The 23,657-nt window shown below is 36.9% G+C and overlaps 2 protein-coding genes across 2 annotated transcripts; one reads left to right on the top strand and one right to left on the bottom strand.

Moving 5' to 3' along the window:
- Positions 1-588: 588 nt before the first annotated feature.
- slc45a2 (solute carrier family 45 member 2) lies at positions 589-13,874 on the top strand. Its single transcript, XM_079585906.1, has 8 exons — positions 589-728; positions 926-1,610; positions 2,396-2,572; positions 5,758-6,104; positions 8,155-8,298; positions 11,064-11,187; positions 11,569-11,774; positions 13,401-13,874. Exons 2-8 carry the CDS (start codon positions 1,160-1,162, stop codon positions 13,614-13,616), a joined length of 1,665 nt encoding a protein of 554 aa, XP_079442032.1. The 5' UTR covers positions 589-728; positions 926-1,159; the 3' UTR covers positions 13,617-13,874.
- Positions 13,875-14,054: 180 nt separating this feature from the next.
- On the bottom strand, positions 14,055-16,179 carry rxfp3 (relaxin family peptide receptor 3). Its single transcript, XM_079585907.1, has one exon. The coding sequence runs from the start codon at positions 16,164-16,166 to the stop codon at positions 14,928-14,930; it is 1,239 nt and encodes a 412-aa protein (XP_079442033.1). The 5' UTR covers positions 16,167-16,179; the 3' UTR covers positions 14,055-14,927.
- Between the last annotated feature and the right edge of the window lie 7,478 nt (positions 16,180-23,657).

The raw sequence follows: 23,657 nt of genomic DNA, 5'->3' as shown, positions 1-23,657 counted from the left end.
GCTTAATGTTTTTGTGGTAACATTGATTAAAAAAAAATTCAAGTTCAAAACAACAGGATTTATTTAAAAATGGCAGTCTTTTGTACAATTATAAAAGTCTTTACTCTCACTTTTGATCCATTTAATGCATTCTTGCTGAATTAAAGAAAAAAAAAATCTTGCTGACCCCAAACTTTTGAATGGTGGTGTATTTTCAAAATCAGAACAGAAATCTTACAGATTAAGGAATGTTTTCTTGTGCTTGAAGATTGTGATGAAATCATAATCAATGTGTAAAACAATTAATAAAACTTTAAAACAGTCTGGCTTCAAACAAAGCATATTCTCTTGATCATCAAAAGATGCATCATCTTTTCTCGAGGCAAATCCTATTAGTAAACCAGAGGAATGAGTTACATAAAAATATTTCCTAACTACTCATTCACATCGAGATATGTGTGGAATGTGGCGTTTTTATGCATGCGGCACCATCTGACCGGTTGCTTGTGATCCACAGCTCGACCTCTGTAGATTAAGTCCAAGAGAGAGTGGATGATGTTCCGTGAGAAGCTCACATGATTGTTGAACAGACTCTCAATGTCTCATGACAGATTTGAGTCAGCAACAGAGGTTAGTCGTGTGAATGGAGAGGGATCATTGCGTAGGGTTGTAAGCTTTGGCTCGTTGACTATAAATACGTTACCTTCTTTTTCCAACCCCGTTGAAGCCGTTGGCAGAGGAATCACATGGTATGTCACTTGATTTACCTAATGGGCAATCCCAGCATCCAAGACCACAAATATCCTTGTTAAAACTACATTTTTCATAACCTTTATATTTCCACAAACACTCTAATGTTCCCTTTATCTGATTGCCATTTGCTATTACGTTAACTGTGTTTTGTTTGTTCTGTCTTGCACTTAACTTCTAACCTCTTGTAACCCAGGAGGAAGAGAAGAACGTATACAGCTCATAATCTTTGTCACGTGCTTACAACCAACTCCACCAGCAGCCTTTGGCAACAAAGACTGGAAAAAAAAAAGCAAGGCTTATTTCCTTCATCCCAACAAGACCACCACCTTCTTTTCTTCTCAGCTCAGCTCACAATGTGAATGCGACTAGTCTTGAGGTTTATCGCTCAGCTATGCAGTAGGAATTAAGATTTTCAACACCGAGAACCATGACTCTCCTAACCGAGGACCAGCCTTGCAGGTTCTCTGCACCGGACAGCCCGGTCACATCAATGGAGCACTACCCGGTGGACTCAGGAAAGAAAGAGGACTATTTGGACAGTATGGAACCGGCTGTGTTTGGAGCGGTGGAGCCTCCCAAGCGCTCAAGAGGAAGGCTTATCATGCATGGCATGGTCATGTTCGGAAGGGAATTCTGCTACGCTGTTGAGGCGGCGTTTGTCACGCCGGTGTTGCTGAGCGTTGGACTTCCCAAACACCTGTACAGCCTGGTGTGGTTCATCAGCCCTATTTTGGGTTTTATCCTACAGCCTGTCATTGGCTCGGCAAGCGACTTCTGTAGGTCCCCATGGGGCCGAAGGCGACCGTACATACTCTTACTGGGGATTATGATGTTAGTGGGCCTGACTTTATTTCTAAATGGAGATGCTGTTACATCAGGTAGGTGTTGCTAAAGTAAACGTGATGGATCTGTCTCTAGATGATCAAATCCGGAGCTACTTGTGTCTAGGCTAGTAGTTATATTTTGCTGTAATATTAGACAAAGTTGATGTAATTTTAAAAACCGTAAGCAAAGTTTATCTGTTTTCGCTTGACCGTTGACTATGTTGTTAGGTTGGAATGTAAAAAGATGAGAATGAACAGAAGAGAAGCAGATATAGGAACTGCAAATGTTTTAAAATGCTTTTTTTTTTAAAGTGACTCGATTTTTCTAGACAGGAATTAGACAGGAAAATAACAGCTGGATATTGCTTTGAAAATGTTGTACAGCGTTAGAGGTGTCTGTTTTTGCTTATTCCCGTTCACAATGTTTCCTATTAAATAATACAGATCTAGATTTCTAATTATTTGTAGTAACGTGCACTTTTTTATTTTACCAAGCACACACATTTAAAATTAAGAAAATAGCTGTTTTCATTAATGCAATGAGGTGTCCTTTAGCTATATGGAAAATTGAAACCGATTCACACTTTTATTTATTTAGTTTATACACTGCAAAATACTAAAAGAATAGGAACATAACTGGTAAAAAAAAAAAAATCTTTTTTTATTGATTTCTTAATCGTCATCATTTTTTAATAATGCATTGGCTCATTTTTGCCTTCTGATTGATGTCCTGACCTTAAGTTTTAAAATCTATATAAGAAGTCATATTTAATTTATTACCATTGAATGCATAAGGAGCTTTTGATGAAACTAAGCTTGATGTTGTTTCTCTCCTCCAGCTATACTAGAGGATAGAAATGTTAAAAGGACATGGGCCATCGTTGTGGTTATGTTTGGAGTGGTGATGTTTGACTTTGCTGCGGACTTCATTGACGGACCCATTAAAGCCTATTTGTTTGATGTGTGTTCTCATCGGGATAAGGAGCGAGGTCTTCATTATCATGCCTTACTCACAGGTAAAGAGTATCAATAAATGCTTTGCTTGGCCTTGCTTTGTACGATAAAAGATCTCTCATTAAACTTTATTGGTGGGTGCATTGAATTAGCATACGTTTTAGAAAGACAAAGACTTGCTTTAACAGCAAAAAATCTAGCTTCTAACGCAAGAAAAATACATCTGTCTCATTAAGAGCAGGTTGTCAAGTTACATTGACATTTCCATAAAGAACACCGCAATATACCTTACTCTTCAGTTGATGCAGAGATGTTCTGAAGCATTGTGAATCATGACATTATGCCAGTTTGAAGTACATATAGCACTTTTTTTTATTAAGTGAGTGCTGTTGTGAAGGACTACTGCGTATATTTGTAGGTTGACTTTCATTTGTGACTTTCCTTGGTTTCATGGTTATTTTCATTATAGATTGCAGTTATATAATGGCATCTAGATGTCATCACTGCAATGGCATTCATATATTTTTAAGATTTTACATAGATGCATACTGCGCATCCTAGTACTTTTTATGGTTTCATGCCATTTTGATCTTGATGAGAAATTAAGACTGGTAAATTACAGATCGTTCTATAATATGAAGCTGACTGACAGCATTTTTCACAGAAGCATTTTTGAAAGCAGATCCTTGTGTGAAATTGGCTGGCACTATGGCAACAGTCTGTTTCCTCTTTCAACATCTTTACTTGGTCGTTTGCGTGCGTTGGCGCCATATTACTGGTGTAACTTTCTTTATGGCAGCAGTAAAGCTTTAACAAAACATAAGAAATGCTGCATGTGTCTTTCTAAACTCCCAGTAAAATCTGTGTTGTTGGTCGAAATCTTAATATCTTTGGAGGAATTTGTTTCTGCATGTTTCATCACTGTCACACATGAACTTGCACGATCTGAAAAGGAAGAAAAGCCGTCTTAGATAACAGTACAAATCTCTTCAGGAAAAAAAGGAAAGCAACATATTAGTCAGGCTACTAGACACGTGTGCTTTCAGTCTTGTGTGGAGAGCATTTACAAGACAAAATATATCTGTCTTTACACTCACTGATTTTTAGGAATTGTGGAATGTAGTGTACACTAAATAATGAATCAAACAAAGTTATTTAATAACCAAGTTGTCTATATAATCGATTGTATGTGTTCTTATACACTAAAATCATCACAGAAAAATAGGTTGTAAGAACGTCATGGGGTCTGTTATCCAGTTATAGTAAAGCCTGGTTGTGTTCGTCAGGCACCAAGGGGTCTGTGTGCACTCAGGGTATCCTAATCCAAACAGGCCCAGTCATGTGCTGAGATCATGGGTTGGAGCTGAGAGCTTCAGAGCCACATGACTGGGTCGTTTCTGTGGCTCAGGGGTGTAATTGCGCATAACCCTGGGTGTTTTTTTCTTTATTTGTGATCTGCTATAACTGATTTTTGAGACAAAATGGCACACAATATGTTCTGCAATGTAACATGACTTTGATTACAAATTGGAACTTTGCTCTTTTAAATGCAATACTTAATTTGCTTTTCTCTGTATTTTACCAAAATGATGTAATTTCATTATCGCTAAAACCACCTGCCCTCAGACTATAATTCAATATTTCATGTTAATTAAAAAAAAAAATCATGTAAAAATCATGTTTTAATATCTATGTATATTTTTGTTATATAGTAGTGTAAATATGTACTATTCTGTTATGTAAAATATGTAAAAATGCTGTCCTTTTGAACTTTCTATTCATCAGAGAATCCTGAAAAAAATAAGCTTTTTTCTTTCCTCAAAAATATCAAGCAGCACAATAATTTTTAACATTGATAATAGAAATGTTTCTTGAGCACCAAATCAGCATATTAGAATGATTTATGAAGGATCATGTGACAGAAGATTGGAGTAATGATGCTGAGAATTAAAGGGATAGTTCACCCAAAAATGAAAATTATGTCAGTAATTACTCACCCTCATGTTGTTCCAACCCCGTAAGACTTTCGTTCATCTTCGAAACACAAATTAAGATATTTTTGATTAAATCTGAGAGCTGTCAGCTGTCGTAGTGTAACAGCGCAGCACTTCTGTGTTGTTGGTCAGAACGTAGGCTCACTATTGGCCAGCATCACACACATGACCAGTGTAGGCCAATAGTGAGCCTACGTTCTGACGTACAACACAGAAGTGGGGCGCTGTTCCACTACGTGAACTCACTCAGAGGCCGACAGAGAAGAAAATGACTAGTTGAATAAAGTCGTTATTTTTGCGCACAAAAAGTATTCTTGGCGCTTGATAAACTTATGGTTGAGCCACTGTAGTCACTTGGACTATTTTAAACATTGTCTTTACTAACTTCATGGGCCGGCAAGTTTCGATCCCATAGAAGCCTATGGAGGAGTGAGACCGCTCTCAGATTTAATCAAAAATATATTAATTTATGTTCCGAAGATGAATTTATGGGGTTAGAACAACATGAGGGTGAGTAATTACTGACAGAATTTTCATTTTTGGGTGAACTAACCCTTTAAGCTTTGCCATCACATGCATTACATTTTTAAATCTATATTAAATAGAAAACATATTGCACAATATTATTGTTTTTACTGCATTTCTGTATTTTTTATATATATTATCAAATAAATGCAGCCTTGGTGAGCATAAGAGACCCCCAAGACTTGAGTAGCCAGTGTAACTTTTGGTAGTGTATCTTTTAAAAGAAAATGACTGCTACGTCCTGGCAGAAGGAAGAGGTTAATTTTGAAAAGTATACATACTTGAAACGATTTACAGCCTATTGTATTTTTATATATATGTAAATATGTGTATTTTTTTTGTCAGTATCATCAGATATTTATAAAACATTACTAAATAAGGGCATTTCAAAGTCAGTCTTTATCAAAATGGTTTTCCTTGCATGTTTCACCAGCTAAACAACGTCTCGTAGGTTCAGATTCTTTTTTTAAAATGACACAGCCATGTTATGTCAACCCTGTCACCCCATAGGTGCTACTAGCAGCACCACCAGAAAAACACAATGGGTCTTGGTTTTAACACCTGAGATATGCAAATGGTTATTTTAGTAACATGGTCAGAATTGCTGTTGATTGAAAAAATGCTGTCAAAGCTTTTAGTTGCTCAGAAAATCGAGTGTGACATTTTTATTTTTATTTTTATTTTTTTATTTTTTTTCCTTCAAAGCAATCTGCTGTGCTTCCTTTCAGGTCTAGGTGGAGCCTTTGGATACCTGATTGGAGCCATGGACTGGGGTCACTCTGCTCTTGGATTTGCACTGGGTTCAGAGTACCAAGTTATCTATTTTTTCTCATCTCTAACCTGGGGCATTTTTCTCACCATGCACCTTTTCAGCATCCCAGAGAAACCATTGATTAAAGATCACGGTTCGGACTCTTGTCCAACCGCTTCCCTGCTCCTGGAAGGCCCGCATCATAATGGCTATGGCGCAGTATCCAAAGAACTGCCACCTCTGCCTGAAATGAGGCAGCGCTCGTTCTCTGCCCTGAGTGAAGCCAATGCAGTCACGCCCAGTGCCAAGCAGCCTAATAGTGAGGTTGGTCATTTGTGCTACTTTTAAATCCTTTTCATGTGGCTTTTACTCTTGGATCAGTCTGCACCCAATTTCCCTTCACATTTTAATGACCCGTTTCAGACCCCGGAGCAACAGCCTTTGTGAGCTGTAATTAGGTTGGGTATTGTTCATGTCCTCACAGAAACAGTTCCTCGTTTAGTTGATAATAAAAATCAGCACATGCTTTTTTTTTTAGTTTATTAAAAATACAACAAGTAATGGCGTATTAAGAGGTCTTTGTGGTGATGTGTTGTACTCATTATGGCCATATGTGTGACTTGATTGTGAAGTTCAAAGATTCCCAGTGGAAAAAAAATGTACACCCTTTTCAAAGTTCTCACTATATTTTATTAGTTCATTAAGTGTTAAACCAGTCTCACGTTTACCATTTAAAATAGTTACATAATATAGCAGGGATTTTAGACATCTGAGTCTCATTATACGGCGAGGTTCAAAATCCTGAGACCACTATAATGCTAATGCAAGTAAAAGATGATGCTTCTTTTTTGCATTTGTATTAGTAAAAAAAAAAACTATTCAGTCTAACAATTACAGCAAAATGTTGAACATTGATTAATCATCTAAAATAGTGCATACTCTTAAATATTTCTTGTTAATTTTATGTAATAACTCATCTCTTTTAAAATATATTTATATATCTGTAAACTTTATTTATGGATGGTAAACCACATATTTTTAGTTTGGTCTCAGGCTTTTGGACCACATATTTCGGATGATCATTAGGGTGTCTCAAATCCTGTTTCAGATCATCATTAGAATGCTCCTTCTGAATCATAAAAATTGGGCATGCTCTTTGTAAAACCTCTGCATGTGAAACTTAACCTAGACTGAAATTTGTCTTGCCAGTGAGTCACACCAAGTGATGCATTAATGCAGCTTATTTTTAGATCTGTAAAATGCTTCCCCAGATTTCTACTATGCACTTTACCACCCAAATGTATGCTTTACTAATGGTATATGTCTGTATAATCAGAATATAGGGTCAAAAATATTGACACTGTGTTGTAGTTTTATACCCATAACAGCAAAGCTCTTTGACCCCAGAGGGTTAATGTTCATATCAAATTGTTAATGGCACTAAAGTGAAAGGAATTGCACATCTCACTAATCCTGTCAGTCTAGACTCCAACTCCGTCAAAATCTCCCAATCATTAACCTGCTACAAACCTCACATATCTGCCATCTGTCCCTGAGAAAGAGTTATATTCCACCAAGCACTGCTCTTGGTCAAAATGTTAGAACATATCGTTTTTGTTAATGTACGGAAGTGATGGGAAGCTTGTTTCACTGGCTGACAGATATAACACTGATAAATGTCTCGAATGAAACACAGAGAGGTATAAGTACCTCAGGGAAATTGTATTGAAATTATGGAAGACATCAGTTGCATTTCATGCATGAGTGTGCAAAATGTTATTTTGGCTCTAGAGATAATAAAAGCCATGAAGGTTTTTGTATATGTATATGTGTGTGTGTATTCATAATAATAATTATAATTGTATATGCGTATGAATAGCGATGCGTTGCTGATTTTAGCCCTTCAGTCTTCATATTCATTACAAGACCAAATCAACAACTCTGTTCATAAGAGAAATCATTTAGTTGTTTCTCCCCATTGGCCAACCAATATATTTTTTCCATCAGCAATTGAGTTTTGGCATCAAAAGGAATTTAAGATTTTTGTATCTCTTGACTAGAGCAACCCTCTGTGTTTATGGAAATCTGTATTACATTCTTAATAACAATTTCTTGAGTAAGTCACACCGATATAAGGGTTTATTCAGCCTATTTTGTCAAAAAATTGGTTAGATTATCTTTCGAAGTGTTAATTAAATTATTTTAGTATTAAAGTACATTCTCATCCCAGTATAAAGTGCAGAGATGACTATAAGATCTTCGTACTGCATAAAGTTGATATGTTTCTTAAATGTTGTCTGGTAAGTGTTGTTGGCTTTGAGCTTTTGAACCTTTCAGAAGACATTATTGACCTGTGTGCATAACTGTGTTTCAGGGACAGAAGAGGTTGAGTCTGAAATCTCTGCTGTCAGCTATGATCAGCATGCCCAGCCATTACCGCTGTCTATGTGTGACTCATCTGTTGGGATGGACAGCCTTCCTGTGCAACATGCTTTTCTTCACTGACTTTATGGGGCAGGTGAGGGAATTAGGCTTTTTTTTCTTTTGATGGAATTTGACTTACCCAGTCGTGCTTAGTTTTGCACATCCCTATCTTTAAAGAGAGGGATCAGTACGGCCGTAAAATACATTATGCTGACACTCCTAATGTTAACGCACTGCAGTCTAGCCTTTAAATGAAACCCCTGGCCTACTGAATGCAGTCAAGCATAAAACTGCTAGACACATAGGCAGAGTTTCACTTTTGTGCTTAGCGGGGCACCTACCGGCAGACGTGGGGTTAACATGTGCACACATTCACTCTTATTAGTATGTCTAATACAGGGGTGGGGAACGTTGGTCCTGGAGAGCCACTGTCCTGTTTAGTTCCAACTCTAATCAAACACACCTGAACCAGCTGATCAATGTCTTTAGGATCACTAAGGCTACAATCTGGTGAGTTTTTTTTCAGGGTTGGAGCTAAACTCTCCAGGACCGACATTCCCCACCCCTGGTCTAATATGTCAAGAAAGCAAACGTTTCTTGTCTCGTCACATTTATTTATGAATCACATGCATATTTTCAATTCAAAACAGCAAAATTTCATATAAAGTTGAGTAGTTTGCATCACTAGGTTGCATCACTATTACTGTCGGTCGCTTGATGTTTCTATCATAAAACAGTTGTCTAATACTTGCATCCACTTACATCTTTTCACAAACTCTCGTTGCATTGTGACAGTAAGGCCCGCCTTCTTTGATTTGATTGGCCAACTCGATCATTTTGACAAGCGCTGATAGATTACTGAGGTAGAGCAGCCTACAAATTTTACTTTTAAAACTTTTTGTCATCCTAATAACAAACAGCTTTAATTATTGTGTAGCTCATTCTACACTAAAATAACATCATACAAATAAAATGAGAAAATGTTAATTGTATTATTATTATTATTTTTTTAAATGTTATTCATAGCTCAGACAAAATCATTGGCTCTGGTCAAACTACCACCACTTCACACATTTGTGGATGTAAAGTTATTTTGGTTTTGTTTTAAAATCACTGATATTCTTGAATTTTTTGTTTGATTTTGTTTGTTTTCACAATTTGAAGAGTAGCTACATTACAGTTCAAAGGTTTGGGGTTGGTAAGATTTTGTAATGTTTTTAAAAGAAGTCTCTTATGCTCACCAAAGCAGCATTTATTTGAGTAAAAATGGTAATACTGTGAAATATTATTACAACTTAATAACTGGTTATGTAATGTATTCATAACATGTGATGGACAAAGCTCTATATTCAGCATCATAGCTATATATTCAGCATCAAATCTTTTGTAGCTGAGTGTGCTGAGGGATAACCAAAAATGTGTTGGAATGTGTGTCCGGATGAATTAATTCACTAAAATGATTAAGTTTATGAAAGAAATGTGAGAGAAATGCTGGAAATAATCCGACAGTAATATATTTTATTAATAGATATTGGTTCTTTTTAATTGTTTTGGTGATATGACTATATTAAATGCTACTAAAATTAAGTAGCTAAGTAGGTTGTCAAAGCAAAAAACAAACAAAAAAAGCTTAATATCTCCTGAGCATTATCATCAAATCTCTAACCAAGTATATATAGCCATCATTTCAGAAGTGAGGGGAACAGAAATGTCAAGTCTAATACCATTTTTTTTCTGACCTTTGTCTAACTGACAGGTTTTATTTTTTCTTATCTCTTACTTTAAACTAGCTAAGAAATCAAATACACTGCTGAACAATATCCAATAACTTTTTTTCTATAATATTACATTTTTTCCCTATATTGTCCTAATGACAATTTTATGATTGGTTTGTATGATTGATTTTATGTAAAACGTTACATTTTTATTATAGAATAAGGCTATAGTTTCTGTACCGTAATAAAGATTGTCTGTTTATTGTCTTCAAGTTCCATCAGTCAAAATGTGTCTGCGAGGACTATCTCCGGCTTTAAGTTTAAATAAAAAACATTACGTGAGTGTTTAACGCTCCATAATGTTCACATCGCCTTTTGGATAAGAATAAAACTTCAGGTCATACATTTAAAATTTAAACCTAGTTTTATTCGCATTGGGCCCATGTAAACACACTTGCCCGAAAAAGTATTCTACGCCCCTCTACGTCTCTATCATTCATCTTTTTTTATTTTCCAAGCCATTAGATTTCAATTTAGCACTCCTGGAAGAGTAGCACCCCACACTGAAAAATAATCAATGATGCTTTGAATTGTGGTTAAAAGGTAGCAGTGTCTTTTTCTTCTTTTCCCTCGCACAGCTAGCTTTATCAGTGTTGAATTGAGATAAATGAGTAAATCTCCTTGTAGGCGGCTGAAGTGTAAAGAAAGTTGTACTGCTGACCTCAACAAAGTGGAAAACATTCAGGGCAATGACAGCTGACGCAGTGAATAGACATTCTTAACAGGATGTGTACTAATATGATTAGATGTGATGGCGGTAACAAAAAGCTTGATAAAACGAAGAAAATGCCTCCATCTTTGAGGCATCTCCAACTAACCCACACAGATCACAGCAGAGCAGAGAATGTTTCAAAAAAATATGTTATTGAGTCCCTTTTATTTGCCATGTCATGTCTAAATGAAAAAAGCCTTGTGATGTGCTGGTTCACTTAAGTAGCGTAATGGAAAAAGAGTCACCTGTGGAGAGGTTCTCTAGCTCTGGATTTAAGTGTTTTTACCCCATTTGACCAATGGCTGATGGATCGCCTAAGATGTGATGATGTCTAACATCTAACATCCCTGGGATCTGTGTATCCATCTTTAGATTGTATATAAGGGGAACCCATATGCTGAACACAATTCCACCTCCTATGCGACGTATGAGAGAGGGGTTGAAGTGGGCTGCTGGGGCCTGTGCATCAACGCCGTCTCCTCTGCACTCTATTCATGTGAGTAATATTAAACCATAACTCAACTGTTCATTCTTCTTGACTTTATTAGAGCTGCAGTCTCTTAATGCATCCAGACAAAAGAAGACTGTTCAATTACAGTCACATAATACATGGCCCTACCAAGTCAGTCTGGGGTTGAAATTGTGATTCTCTCAGAAAAAGTGTATTGTACAGTCCCTTTCAACATCCTGTCATTCTAATTAGTGCTGGAAGTCGTATGTTATTGAAAAGGCCATTTCAGAGGGCTTCATCAGTCGAGACATTTTGTCAGTGATATGAATGAGTCTGATCAGTTAATCTGTCTTTGCTATTCATCCGATTCACCATTTGTTCTATATTAAAGGCCTCCTTAAATGATTTCCATATGTGTCCACCCAGATGTGCAGAGGCTGCTCCTGCCATATATTGGCCTGAAGGGACTGTACTTCCTTGGCTACTTTGTGTTTGGTTTGGGAACCGGTTTAATCGGCCTATTTCCAAACATTGTAGCCACGCTGACACTGTGTAGTGTGTTTGGAGTCATGTCCAGCACTCTCTACACCATCCCATTCAACCTCATCTCAGAGTACCACAAGGCGGAAGAGGTCAGTTTCAGAGTCTTGCATCAGGTCAAAAACAAACAAATCAGCAGTTTTATAAATTCATGAACAAGAAATATAAACTCTTGGGCAAAACAAAATGGGCCCAAGCCAAAAATGGGAAAATATTTGGTGGTCTTTTAACAGGCTTAACCATTTTAATCACAAATCACGGGTCAGGAAGTTAGCAAGAATTGCACAAATGCTGTAGATAAAGTAACTTGGCACCAAATAGTGCAACTTGCAGGGAGAAGAGTCTGTGTTCCACTTAATGTTAATGGCTTCAAACAGTTTGAGTTTAACGGGAGACCAAATATTCACTATAGGGCTCTAACATTCTGGCTTCCCGTTCGCCACCTCAAGAGTCGTACAGCTGCCTTATAAAAATCAGTATCTTTAACGCTTTGAACAACTTAGAACGTCAGTAGAGAAAGGCATATTCTCCATCATAACATTATAATATACATCATATACATAATTCACCCGTTAATTGTTAAATTTACCCGATCTTTCATAACAGCAGAAAAATATTTCTGAAGGATCAAATGTGACACAGAGGAATGGCTGCTGAAAAGCTTTGCCATTACAGGGATAAAGTACTGTACATTTTAAAATATATTTAAATAGACAATAGTCATTTTACAGCGCAATACATTTGTGGTTGTGTCTTTTAAATAAAAAGTCAATTAGTTTTTTGTAATTTCATCTAATGCAAAGTCATTATCACAAAATAAACCTGATTGTAATCAGGACACTTATGTGAAGAGGGTGGGTCATTTATCATCCTCGAGTGGTTTATTTTGTGATTAAAAACCATCTTACTGGACATTAATCTCCTTATTACATAGCTACAAACAAGTAAATGCATACAACTGTATTGATTTAATTTAATTTTGAATAAATGTGTATCAATATCAATTATTTTATGATATTAAACGTACAGCCTTGCCCTAGACAACAGTACATATCTACAAATGCTGCGATTTGACCAATAAGAATCAATACATTGTTCAATAAGTGTTGATGTATAAGGCAGAATTTATCTGTCACTAGCACACACCAAACTGTGTTTTGTATCTAAAAAATATGAGCTGTTGACCAAGAACATTTCTAAATTCAAGATCAAGTTCTTAGTTTAAAACATTGATTTTTCACTTTCCAAATCAAATATGGATTTGTTTAGCCTCTCTCTAAAATCCCCGGGATGTCTGAAGCATTAATGAAGTCACAAGGAAACAGAAAATTGAATTACAAATCGAAATCCCTTCCTGGAACTCAGACTGAATTATCGAGAAATTGATTAAACCCGGTTAAAATGCAACTTTGATTTAGTTTCTTGGCTATTACTTGCACTTGAAATGGTCTCATTGTTATGCGTTTGTTCACAGAGCTCGAAATTGTGCCTATGAACATGCTTTCTTAGAACCGTCAAATAGCAAACACAATGCTCTCTGCAAGGCTTTCTGATCTGTAGATCCACAGTGTTCTGCTCATTACGAATGACTTCAGATCTTCAGATGATCTTCATCCTTTTTGGAATGCTGTGTAGTCATTTTTTGATCTTTAATGTCCGTGTGTAATATTTAGTTAACGATAGCCCTTCTCTCATGCAAAGCCTCTCTCTTGTCATAGGAGCGAAGGAAATTGAGCAGTGATGAACCAGCTCCCGAGAGCCGTGGGACTGGCATGGACTGCGCAGCTCTTACCTGCATGGTGCAGCTCGCTCAGGTCATAGTGGGAGCTGGACTGGGAGCCCTGGTCAATGTAGCAGGCAGTGTGATTGTGGTGGTGATCTCTGCTTCAACGGTATCCCTAATTGGCTGCCTCTTTATTGCGCTCTTTATGTGATGTATAAGCCTCAAATAAACAACCTTTCTCTATTTCATGGTCCGTCTCCTCTGTTCACTGAGCACGAGGAGGAAAAAGAAAAGAAAAAAGTACATTTTGTACTGAGACAGATTCAAGTCAAGTCTTACTCTTTGCACTCCAATTTACACGCCACACTCTCTAATAACAGCCTTCATCAGTGAAGTTGAAAGAAAGATTAGATGTACTTGAATAAGAGTTGACAAAATTGCAAGATGTTGGTGTTTTATGCAATTTAATTATTAGTTTAAGGTCAAATGTTTTCACTTTAAAAAAACAATGAGCATTATCATGTCCATTGTCAAATCCCAATAAATATTCACTTTTTATGCAAAACAATAACTGGATTAAGAAATGCTAACATTTTAGATGATCAATTGTTGACTATTTCGGTGATGATAAATGTATTGCTAGCAGAGAGTTGTACCTCAGATGTAAACTGTTTCGGCTTGTAATTATTTTATGTATGCTGTTTTTATATAAATCTAATTACAAACATTATGGACGTCATTTTTTTTTTAAATCTGATGACAAAGTTGGACAAATCAATAAAATCAAATGCAAATAACACTCAGTTATGATAACACAGCATTCACTGTATCTTTACTCTGCTAAAAACATCAACCAGCGTCAGATAGTTAGCTGGTCTCAGCACAGTCTTCTAACCTGGTCAGGCTAGTATATTGGCTGGTTATGGATGTTTGTTCAGAGGATTTTTTTTTTCTTACCAGCAAACTCAACACATTACTGGTGGATTTAAGGTGTTTATTAGCAGGGTAAAGGTTTGCTTGTTGTCCAAAAGTACATAGTGTGCCATACTGTTAGGTAAATATAAATCGGATATTGTTGACACATTCATGGTAAAAAACAATGCTAATTCATATTTCTTTGTAAACCAACAGATACATTATTGAAGTATATGGATCCACATAGTGTGCTCTGTAGATAAACTAAAGTAGCTATAATAATTCTTTATACAACACTTTTTCTCTTGTTTTCACAGTTCCAGAATAAATCTAAGCAGTGCTGAGAGGAAGTTGAACAGCCCTAGGAAAGGGTTTCTCTTCTCTCAATAGTGAGAGGGGAGTGTGAAATAAAACTCGGATTGGAAGTAGAGCCTGGATCATTTTGAATGGGGGAGGCTCCCCTCCACTTTTAAAAGGTGTTCCAGAACAGTCTGCGCGTTGGTTTCTTTGAGAACGATTTTAGTTAGTTGGCAGAGAAAAAAACCGTACAAGCTAATTCATTAAGTTATTTGCCATTTTGTTTTAATAATGAAAACATAATTTCTCCTTATGTGCTGTTAGGCAGAATGTCGTTTCTGCCGTTATAGATGACCGTTCCCGGAGGATAGAAAATAAGCGCGGGCTCCGCGGGACTGCGAGGAACCACCGCGGGACCGTGTTCATCCTGCTCGGGCTTTGTGGAGGCGGTAAACGGTCTCATGTTCGTCACAGAAGGCGATGCAATTTGCCAAAACAGTTTTTTCAACGCCTTTCTGAATTCCCTTCTCATCAAACAGTACAGAATAGGATTGAGACAGCTGTTTGAATGTGCCAAACAGACTGTGACTGGAAATATATACACCTGTGTGGTGTAATACTCGTAACTGAAGTGCACTACATTGAGTTTTATTAAGATACCCCACGTGGTTAACGCCTGATTCGGCAGCCAGCACAGGAAAAAAGACAAAACGACAATAGTCACAGATTTGGTCACTTTGGATCGCCTCTTAGCGCTGGAAGTGTTCACATTTTTGTTAGTTATGAAGCGCAAGAGGAGCAGGTAACAGATCGTGATTATTCCGAGCGGAATGAGGAACCCCAGAAGTACTTTTTGCGCGTGGTATAAACCTAGCCAAAATTGCGCGTCTCCGCTCCTGTCGGGAAATTTCACCAGACACAGTTCCTCGTTGGATACAGTGGCGGTCGTTGAAAATATCGCGTTTGGCAGAGCGGCACCGACCGCTGCTATCCAGATGATGATAGTCATCCATTGCGCGGAGAAACGCAACCGGCGCCTCCTACTTTTTAACGCCGAAGCCACGGAGCAGTATCTCGCGACGCTCATAGCCGTGAGGAAAAACACGCTGGCGTACATGTTCGTAGCCGTGACATAAGACACTATCTTACACATAGCCTTCCCAAACAGCCAAGTGAAATCCATGGCGTTCTCCACAGCCCAAAAGGGAAGCGTCAAAACAAACTGAAAGTCAGTGACCGCCAAACTGGTCACGAAGAGGTTGATGCAAGACTTCTTCCATGCTTGTTTTGATTTCATGAGATAGAGGACAAGGATGTTTCCGATTAAACCCAGTGCGCACACAACCGAGTAAATGACAGAGATCATTATTCTAAGGACCGCAGATCCATCTCCCATATAGTCGGGTTTATCCAAATCGGCGAGATCCTGAAAGTCACTCCACGAAAGATTAGTCCTGTTGACCATGAAGCTCGCATTGTATTCACTTAACTGGAGACTTCCAGACGCGTACTCTGTGCGCTCGTCTTGCATCTCCGGAGTCTTCTGCATTGCTGTTGTTCAGTGTACTTTTCCCATTCTGTTCGAGTTACTCATCCCTGAATCTTCCAACTTCTCCTCTCTTCACTGTCTTATAGTTTTCCGTACACAACGTCTTTGCGCACACATTGCAACGGTGATATTTAAGATGGGGATATAAAATCGATGTTAATTAAATCGATCTTAGAGGGGGCATTTATCCGCATTTTAGTGATGTTTATCGGACAATTATGTTGTCTGTTCGTAGCTTCACGCGCACTGACAGCTCGCTGCGTTTTTATAGAGCCAAGTGTCAATGGATTGGATGGCGTGCGCTTTTACGCAGCACAGACAGTGGTGTTCCCTGTGATGCGGTGCTCTGAATGGTTCAATAGTGTGGAAATGTATATATTCTGCAATATAAGTTTGCACTTTGCAGTATGTATCTTAAATTTAATTTACCATTTGAATTAGTTAATAATTGATCCACTATACGTTTTTTTTTTTAAGTATTATTTAGCACATAGGGGAGACGGGGCTAGTTGTCACATGGCGAAATTGTCTTTTGAGTACAAAAAAATCAGTTACACAAATGCTTGCTTCTCTAGCAGTGGTTTTGTGTGCTGGTTCAAATTGCTATTATCAGTGCCAGTTGCATAAACGTAACCATTTTTTAGACTGTTTTAGTCTGATCAACTGGCAATAGTCAAGGGGTAATCAGTCTTACTTTTCTGATTCAAATTATACCAATTTACTTTATTTATGTAAGTGACAAAAAGTTATAAACCAGTATGAAATATATTAGATGGCTAAGTCTAAGCAGTGTATACAGCCACTGTTTTTGAATTTTTCGATACCATTTTAGTAAAACACCGGTGATGGCGCAATGGATAAGACACATGCCTTTGGTGTGAGAGACCCAGGTTCGAATCCACTGTGAGACACCAATGTGTCCCTGAGCAAGACACTTACACCTAGTTGCTCCAGAGGCATGCGACCTCTGACATATATAGCAATTGTAGGTCGCTTTGAATAAAAGCGTCAGCTAAATGAATAAATGTAAAACCAATTAATATACATTTTTAAACCGAACTGGATACGTTCAGGAAAGTGTAATGATTGTATGACAAAATTAGGACAAAAGTATTTTTTCATAATTGTCATAATAATTTCATAATACATATTTTAATTTTTTATTTTTTTGTGTCATTTTTTAACATTGTAAATACAACTACTTTTTAAATAAATTTTTGTTTAATTTGTATTTATTTATGACTGTATCTAAATATCTGTTTACCAAAACAATGCTTTTTATATGTTTGATTATTTGTGAATTATGTTGTTTTACAAATGTTTTTTTTTTTTGCTTTTCAATTTCAATGCAGGTTCCCACTGTGACAACATGCCCCACTATGACAAAAAAGTGTGTTCAACAAACTTGCATTCCCCTGGTGAATATTGTGAAATTTTTATTATTATTTGTTTTAAACCAAAAATGAAATGTATACATAGCCCCTTTTTGTTTTTGAAATGATACATTTTAGTGTGATACATAGGTCAGTTGGCTTTTGATTGATAGGCTGATTGTTCTCACTCATTCTCACACTAGTGTAATTTATTTGATTAAACACAAGTTTTATATTCTTCATTAATGGCATATTGATCATATTTGCATTGACAGATGAGAGCCCAGGCTAGCCAAACTTTAAACTTTGACAGGTTTTCTGTGACAGTTCTAGTTTATTAGCACCTGGCTACTTTAAAAGTTTTATCATGTTGCCTTCTGCTATCAAATGCTCGAGGGATGTTTCAGGTCAGCTGCTGTATCAGGACAAATCTAATGAAGGGATCTCTGCCCCTCTCCGAATCCTCATTATCAGCTTGTGATTGTGCACGGAAACAGTGTAATGAAGCTCTGAGGTGCCTGTGGGATTTATGATTTGATCTGGGAATAAATGCAGTAAATGTGTTTGGTTTTGAAAAAGATGATTACTTTAAATCTAAATGTTACTTAACATTTTTTCTTTATAAAAACAATCTTCAAGTAAAAGAATCTGTTTGAAGCAGCATATATTCCAAGGCCAATAGATGGTTAATGCTGACCTGAGATGTTCCACTGCAGTTTGTAATCTCTCATTGCTTACCAGAGTCACTGTCTTTAGTCAGTTTGTGCTCTAGTTATAGGACTCCAACAGCTTTCTAACAGCAGCTCACCTAGCAAAACAGTTTCTTGGCAACCATGTTACGTCAACTATTGTCACAACTTCAAAGGTCACTTCGAATCAGTCTGTTCCTAGAACAGGCTCAATTTCTCACTTTGGTTGTCAGTGGCAGAGCTTGCCTTAGTTGCAAGAAAGAAGTGTTTCTCCAGAAATTGGATCAAATAAATTAAACTGGAACATGGCCCAATATTATTCATTATACATTTATTTATCATAATTATATAATATAATTTGTTATAAATTTTTGTCATTAGTATTTGGCGTATGGGACACGTATGGCACCAATTAAAGCTCCACTGTAGTAGGCAGGTGCTGTAGTTTAGCAGCAAGGATAACCGGTACTGCAGTTATACATTTTAAATATTGTACTAGAGGTTTGTAGGATCAGTCGTTGTCCTGCTTCTACCCTTCTACAAGGTCAGCTAAAACATTTCTTTACTACCAAATGCTTATTATTAGGGGGGTTATTGACTCGAGCAGTCCACAAACAGTGCACTTGACAGGAATTCTATTAATCTGAGTGCATATCTAGAATGTAGAGGCCAGCGATCAATCAATTAAGTCTCCACAGCAGATGTTTTTTTTTTTTTTTTTTGTGCTCATGTAAATAATTCATCAGACCTCCAGACAAGGGAACATGGACATCTGAGGGTGGAGCACAACATTCTTGCTCCCTCAGAGCATTGCCCTCTGTCCTTTTTAATTGTTACTGTACTCACGCGTGGTCCCAGTTCATGTTTTCAAAGTGGAACACAAGCCTATTTCTGTTGTGCTGTGGGTTCAAACCTAGGTCAGACATCTCAGGTGTGAGTCTTGGGAAGTTTCCTGACGTGACTATACAAGAAAGACCCAAACAAACATTTATTAATGAATATCCCGTCCTTCGGATGAGACGTTAAACCGAGGACCGTTAGACCAACAGTGATGGTCCTCTTAGTGCCCTAGGCAAGATAAGACATGACCAAACAAAATGATCTCAAAAGTTTCAAGTGATTTGACGATTTTAGACACTTTTTATGTACATATAAATTTTTAAAATGCACATGTTATGTTTTTGTCACATACAATTGTTCTGAATAATCCCCATTCCACCAACAACAAAAAAAGCCTTGCAGTTTTCAGTTCGAGTTAAATTTGATTTCATGCATTGTCTTAGGGAGTAGTTGGCTTTGTTGTTTGCTTCAGGCTGAGTGATGGATGAGTCACAAACTTGTAGATGTTCCAGTCTGTGCCACATCTACTTTATCATTTAGTCGATTGATTCACCATTCTGTCATTTTATTTCCCAAAGGAAACTTATTCCCAGTTGAAGCAAACAAGGTTTCTACTGGATCTAGCACTTGATCTCAGATTCTTTGCTTAACCAGATTAAATCCAGATTGTTTTTTTAAAGTCTGCACAGCAAAAATCTTCATGAAATCCATGTTGTTGTTTTTTTCCAATTTTGATTCAAAACCCATTTGGAAGTTGGTTTGAAATTTGATTCCAATCAGATTTTTTTCAAATGAGTCTCAGTCTGGACACTCTGCCTGCTCAAATTGCCTTTTGTGACACTCTCAATGCCACACACAATGATAACATCCAAACCTGTTACAAGAAATGCCGGAAGTATTCATACATACTGTACATACCAGTCTCCTCTATCTCTTTTTGGAGAGCAATATGATGCACTTCCATTTTCCCTGTATCCGTTTTGAAAGCTTTGTCACATACGTGGGTGATCGTTGTTGCCAAAGCAACCCATGCAGATACGTTGGTTATGTTTGGACACGCAAATCTTATTTGATCACTTGCAATTAATAGTGCGGACAGTCTGCCTGAAAATATCTGATTTGAGAATAAAATCAGATTTGCCAGGAGTCTGAACGTATAGCCTAACTCTTTGTTCAACAGGTGAGTAAATCAGATTCTACTTGGCATTTCTTTCTTTCATTGCTAGAACAAAAAAACAACTAATTTACTCTTCTTTCCCGTTCTGTTTTATTTCCGAGTAAACATTTCGCCACAAAGTTCTGGTTTGGACACATTGACAGAAATACTTATGTAATAAGTATAAAATGTCAAAAATAAAATGTCTCAGTGTTTTTTGTCCAGACATTCGAATCAACATTTTCTTTGTACGGATAAAAAACTGATAAAACATTCATTAAAATATTTTCTTTTGTGTTCCACAGAAGGAAGAAAGTCATGGAGGTTTGGAATGACATGAGGACGACAGAAGTTTCATTTTTGTCTCAGGAGCCATGAAATGAAAACCTTTTTTTGTCTCTACTAAGGTCAGATCACAGTCACTATAGTCTATTTTCTCAAGCATCCTTTTAAAAAATCACTTTATGTTCAGTAAATTCATATACAAACAAATAAATGCACAAGTTCTTTTTGAGAGATCTCATGGAATAGCCTCTTAAGTAAAGGCTGTCATGCCAAAGATATGAATTAGATAAAGCCTCTCGGATTTCACACATGAATAAATATGCTGAAGGTGCTTGAACTCTGTAATTATGCCTTCAAGCAAAAGAATTCCTTGATGAAAAGGACACCATGGTTTGCATCAAGGGCATTTATTTGAAACTGCCTGTTATCCAGACTGACACTGGAAAAAACAATAAGTAACATTTACTTAATTTTTCTTTGGCAAGTTTTTGAACGAATATTTTTAAAGTAAATTTCACATATGGAATTAAGTAAACTCTACTTAACTAAGTTAAGTGAAAATAAGTAATTTTAACTTAGCTAGTAAAAGGTTGAGTAAGATCCATTTAGTTGAAGCTTCCTTTGCAATACATTTCACTCAGACAATATAACATTGAATTAAACCACACTTTTAGAGAGCCATCTAAATAGTTATTACAATAGATATGGTGTGTGTAACCATATCTACATTTCAGAAGTTCTGGGTGTGGTGAACGCAAAGACCTCAATACTTGACAATACACAATGACGGTAACATTTGATAGATCGTTTTTGTGTTTCAATGTGTCATTTTGAGTAGAAAATTAACTCCAAATGTCTCAAAATGGCAAGTTACTAAACCTAACAACAAAAGCAATGATAAAACAGTGTAAATAGCTGGAAACCAGTGAAAAATCAACCTCATTAATTATTCAAGGCCCAGTGCATGATGGGAACACCCGTATCAGAAAAGTTGAAAATCACTTTAATCAGTGTACTCTGCCAAGACATGCATGCTAAAGGAGTGTGTCCATTCATACAGATCTGAACAAGGAATCATGCTAACAACAGATCTTCCATTCTGATCTCTTCATGACTTCACGAGAAAATCATTAAAAGAGTTTATGAATGGAGAACTCACACAGACGCATTTAAAAATAACACTATATCTACTCAATAAAATTGTGGCAACAGATTCCAAGCAATATTATTTATTAAATTCAACAACACGTGAGAATTGAGTTAGAATGTAATGAGCTCCTTACAAATCAACCATTCAAAATGCGTAACTGCAAACAGCAAAGACTGACGTTTGACAGCTTTGAAGCATAAAGCTCCAAGAGAGTTTTTAATACCTTAAACATAGCCTACTTTGGAGGCCCTGGAAATTCAGTGCATACAGGTCAAACCAAAGAGGACACAGGAACACCGTCTGTCCAATGGGCTGTCACTTGTAAAGCTTCTTTCTTTGGTGTTGAAGCTCCTGTCCTGCTCACAATTACTGCCATCACAAGCCGTTCAGTTCCTGTCTGTTCTTCATTGTCCTGCAACATTAAACAGCAGTGAGATTCCAAACCTAAGAAATATTGATCAAAAGAGAAAATCTGAAACTCAGTTTGTTTGAGCAGTGTTACAGATAAGGCCTCTAGGGGAAGTAACCAACAATTATTTGTATTTAAATTCACACATCTGGTATATTGAAATTAAGATTGCATAGGTTGAATTATTTGATGAGGTCTCCTGCATGCTCCACAAGGAATTATATTTGTTATATGAACAAAACACTGCTCTTCCTAAAATAAATAAAAGATGAATTGATGATATCCTCCTTGTAGAGTTCTCATATACCGTATATTTTTATTTTTTTTATTGAAAATCGTTTTACAATGCTTAGTTTACCATAAACTATTTAATATTTTTTTAATATCCACTTCAGTCATTAATTGGTGTAAAGCACGGTTTCCCATACTTTATGAGCAACACCCAAGTTCAAATGTACAGAGCCAACACGACATGTGGATATACAGTAGGACACAAATTAAGAATCCCTTCAAGAATAAGCCATTCATTCATCAGTCCCTCATCTTATGATGGCATCTGGGCAACACACTTTAGAAATCTGAAAGACACTCATTGATTGTTAGCTTTCTCAACACGAAACCACATGGGAATTCTAGGGAAATCAAGTTCAAGGAAAACACTTATCAGTCAAAGGTCTATAGCGGGTGTTAATCAAGATAAATAATGTTTCCATGAGATTAGAGTCCTATCATTTGGCTCTAATAACCTTTCATCAGTGATGAAAGTTTTTGCAGCTTTTGAAATCCATCCCATCCGATGATCCCTTTGTAATAACTGTTGCCAGCAGGAACATTATGACAGATGGGTAATGTGGCCTGAATAATGTTGACAGCCCCTGAGGATCTCCTGTTACTTTGGAGTTTTAATCATATGCACTAGGATAGGATGGGGGCAGTTGTTGCTTAATGGTTAGAGAGTCAGACTAGTAACTTGAAGGTCATGGGTTCGATCCTCAATACCGGCAAGAAATGACTGAGTTGGCCTTGAGCAAGGCACCAATCACAAATGGCTGCCCACTCCTCCGTGTGAGTGTCCACAGTTTGCAGTGAGTGTGTTCTCTACTCACTGCTCCTAATGTGTGTGCACTATCTTGAATGGGTTAATGCAGAGGACAAATTTCAAGTATGGGTTACCATGGCCTTCACAAACACTTTCACTTTTCACTTGATATCCCCAAACATAACGATAAACTCGATTTAAAATGTATTGATGTTTACATGTAATGTCACACATCAACTGAATTAACTGAAATTTACTCTCCTTTTTTTGTGTACAATAATTTTTTTATTTTCTAAAATAATTTGATTGCAGTCTAACAATCTGTAGTTTGATTTCAAACCTTTTTAGTGCATCCCGAATAAAAAGAAAATGGAAAAATGTAAACCTCAAATTCTTTTCCATGGTATTTCTTATGCATATTTTGCTCTTTATTGTGATCATCAGCAGATGTTCAAAAGGTGTTCATAAATGGTCGCACATCTGGGCAGCGTCGTCTAGAAGAATGAACCAGTGTGTGTTTGTTCCCAAGACAACAACATTTTTAAAAGAT

This window comes from Phoxinus phoxinus, assembly GCF_949152265.1.
Source record: "Phoxinus phoxinus genome assembly, chromosome: 17".
In the NCBI taxonomy this organism is placed as follows: domain Eukaryota; kingdom Metazoa; phylum Chordata; class Actinopteri; order Cypriniformes; family Leuciscidae; genus Phoxinus; species Phoxinus phoxinus.
The sequence above is the reverse complement of the archived record's forward strand: the minus strand, read 5'-3'. Positions and strand labels throughout refer to the sequence as shown.

Bases quoted from the DNA above. Each gene is read 5' to 3' on its own strand.
- slc45a2 (XM_079585906.1), top strand. From the start codon at position 1,160: ATGACTCTCCTAACCGAGGACCAGCCTTGCAGGTTCTCTGCACCGGAC. The intron at 1,611-2,395 runs GTAGGTGTTGCT...TCTCTCCTCCAG, and splicing joins TGGAGATGCTGTTACATCAG to CTATACTAGAGGATAGAAAT. The intron at 11,188-11,568 runs GTGAGTAATATT...GTGTCCACCCAG, and splicing joins CTCCTCTGCACTCTATTCAT to ATGTGCAGAGGCTGCTCCTG.
- rxfp3 (XM_079585907.1), bottom strand. From the start codon at position 16,166: ATGCAGAAGACTCCGGAGATGCAAGACGAGCGCACAGAGTACGCGTCT.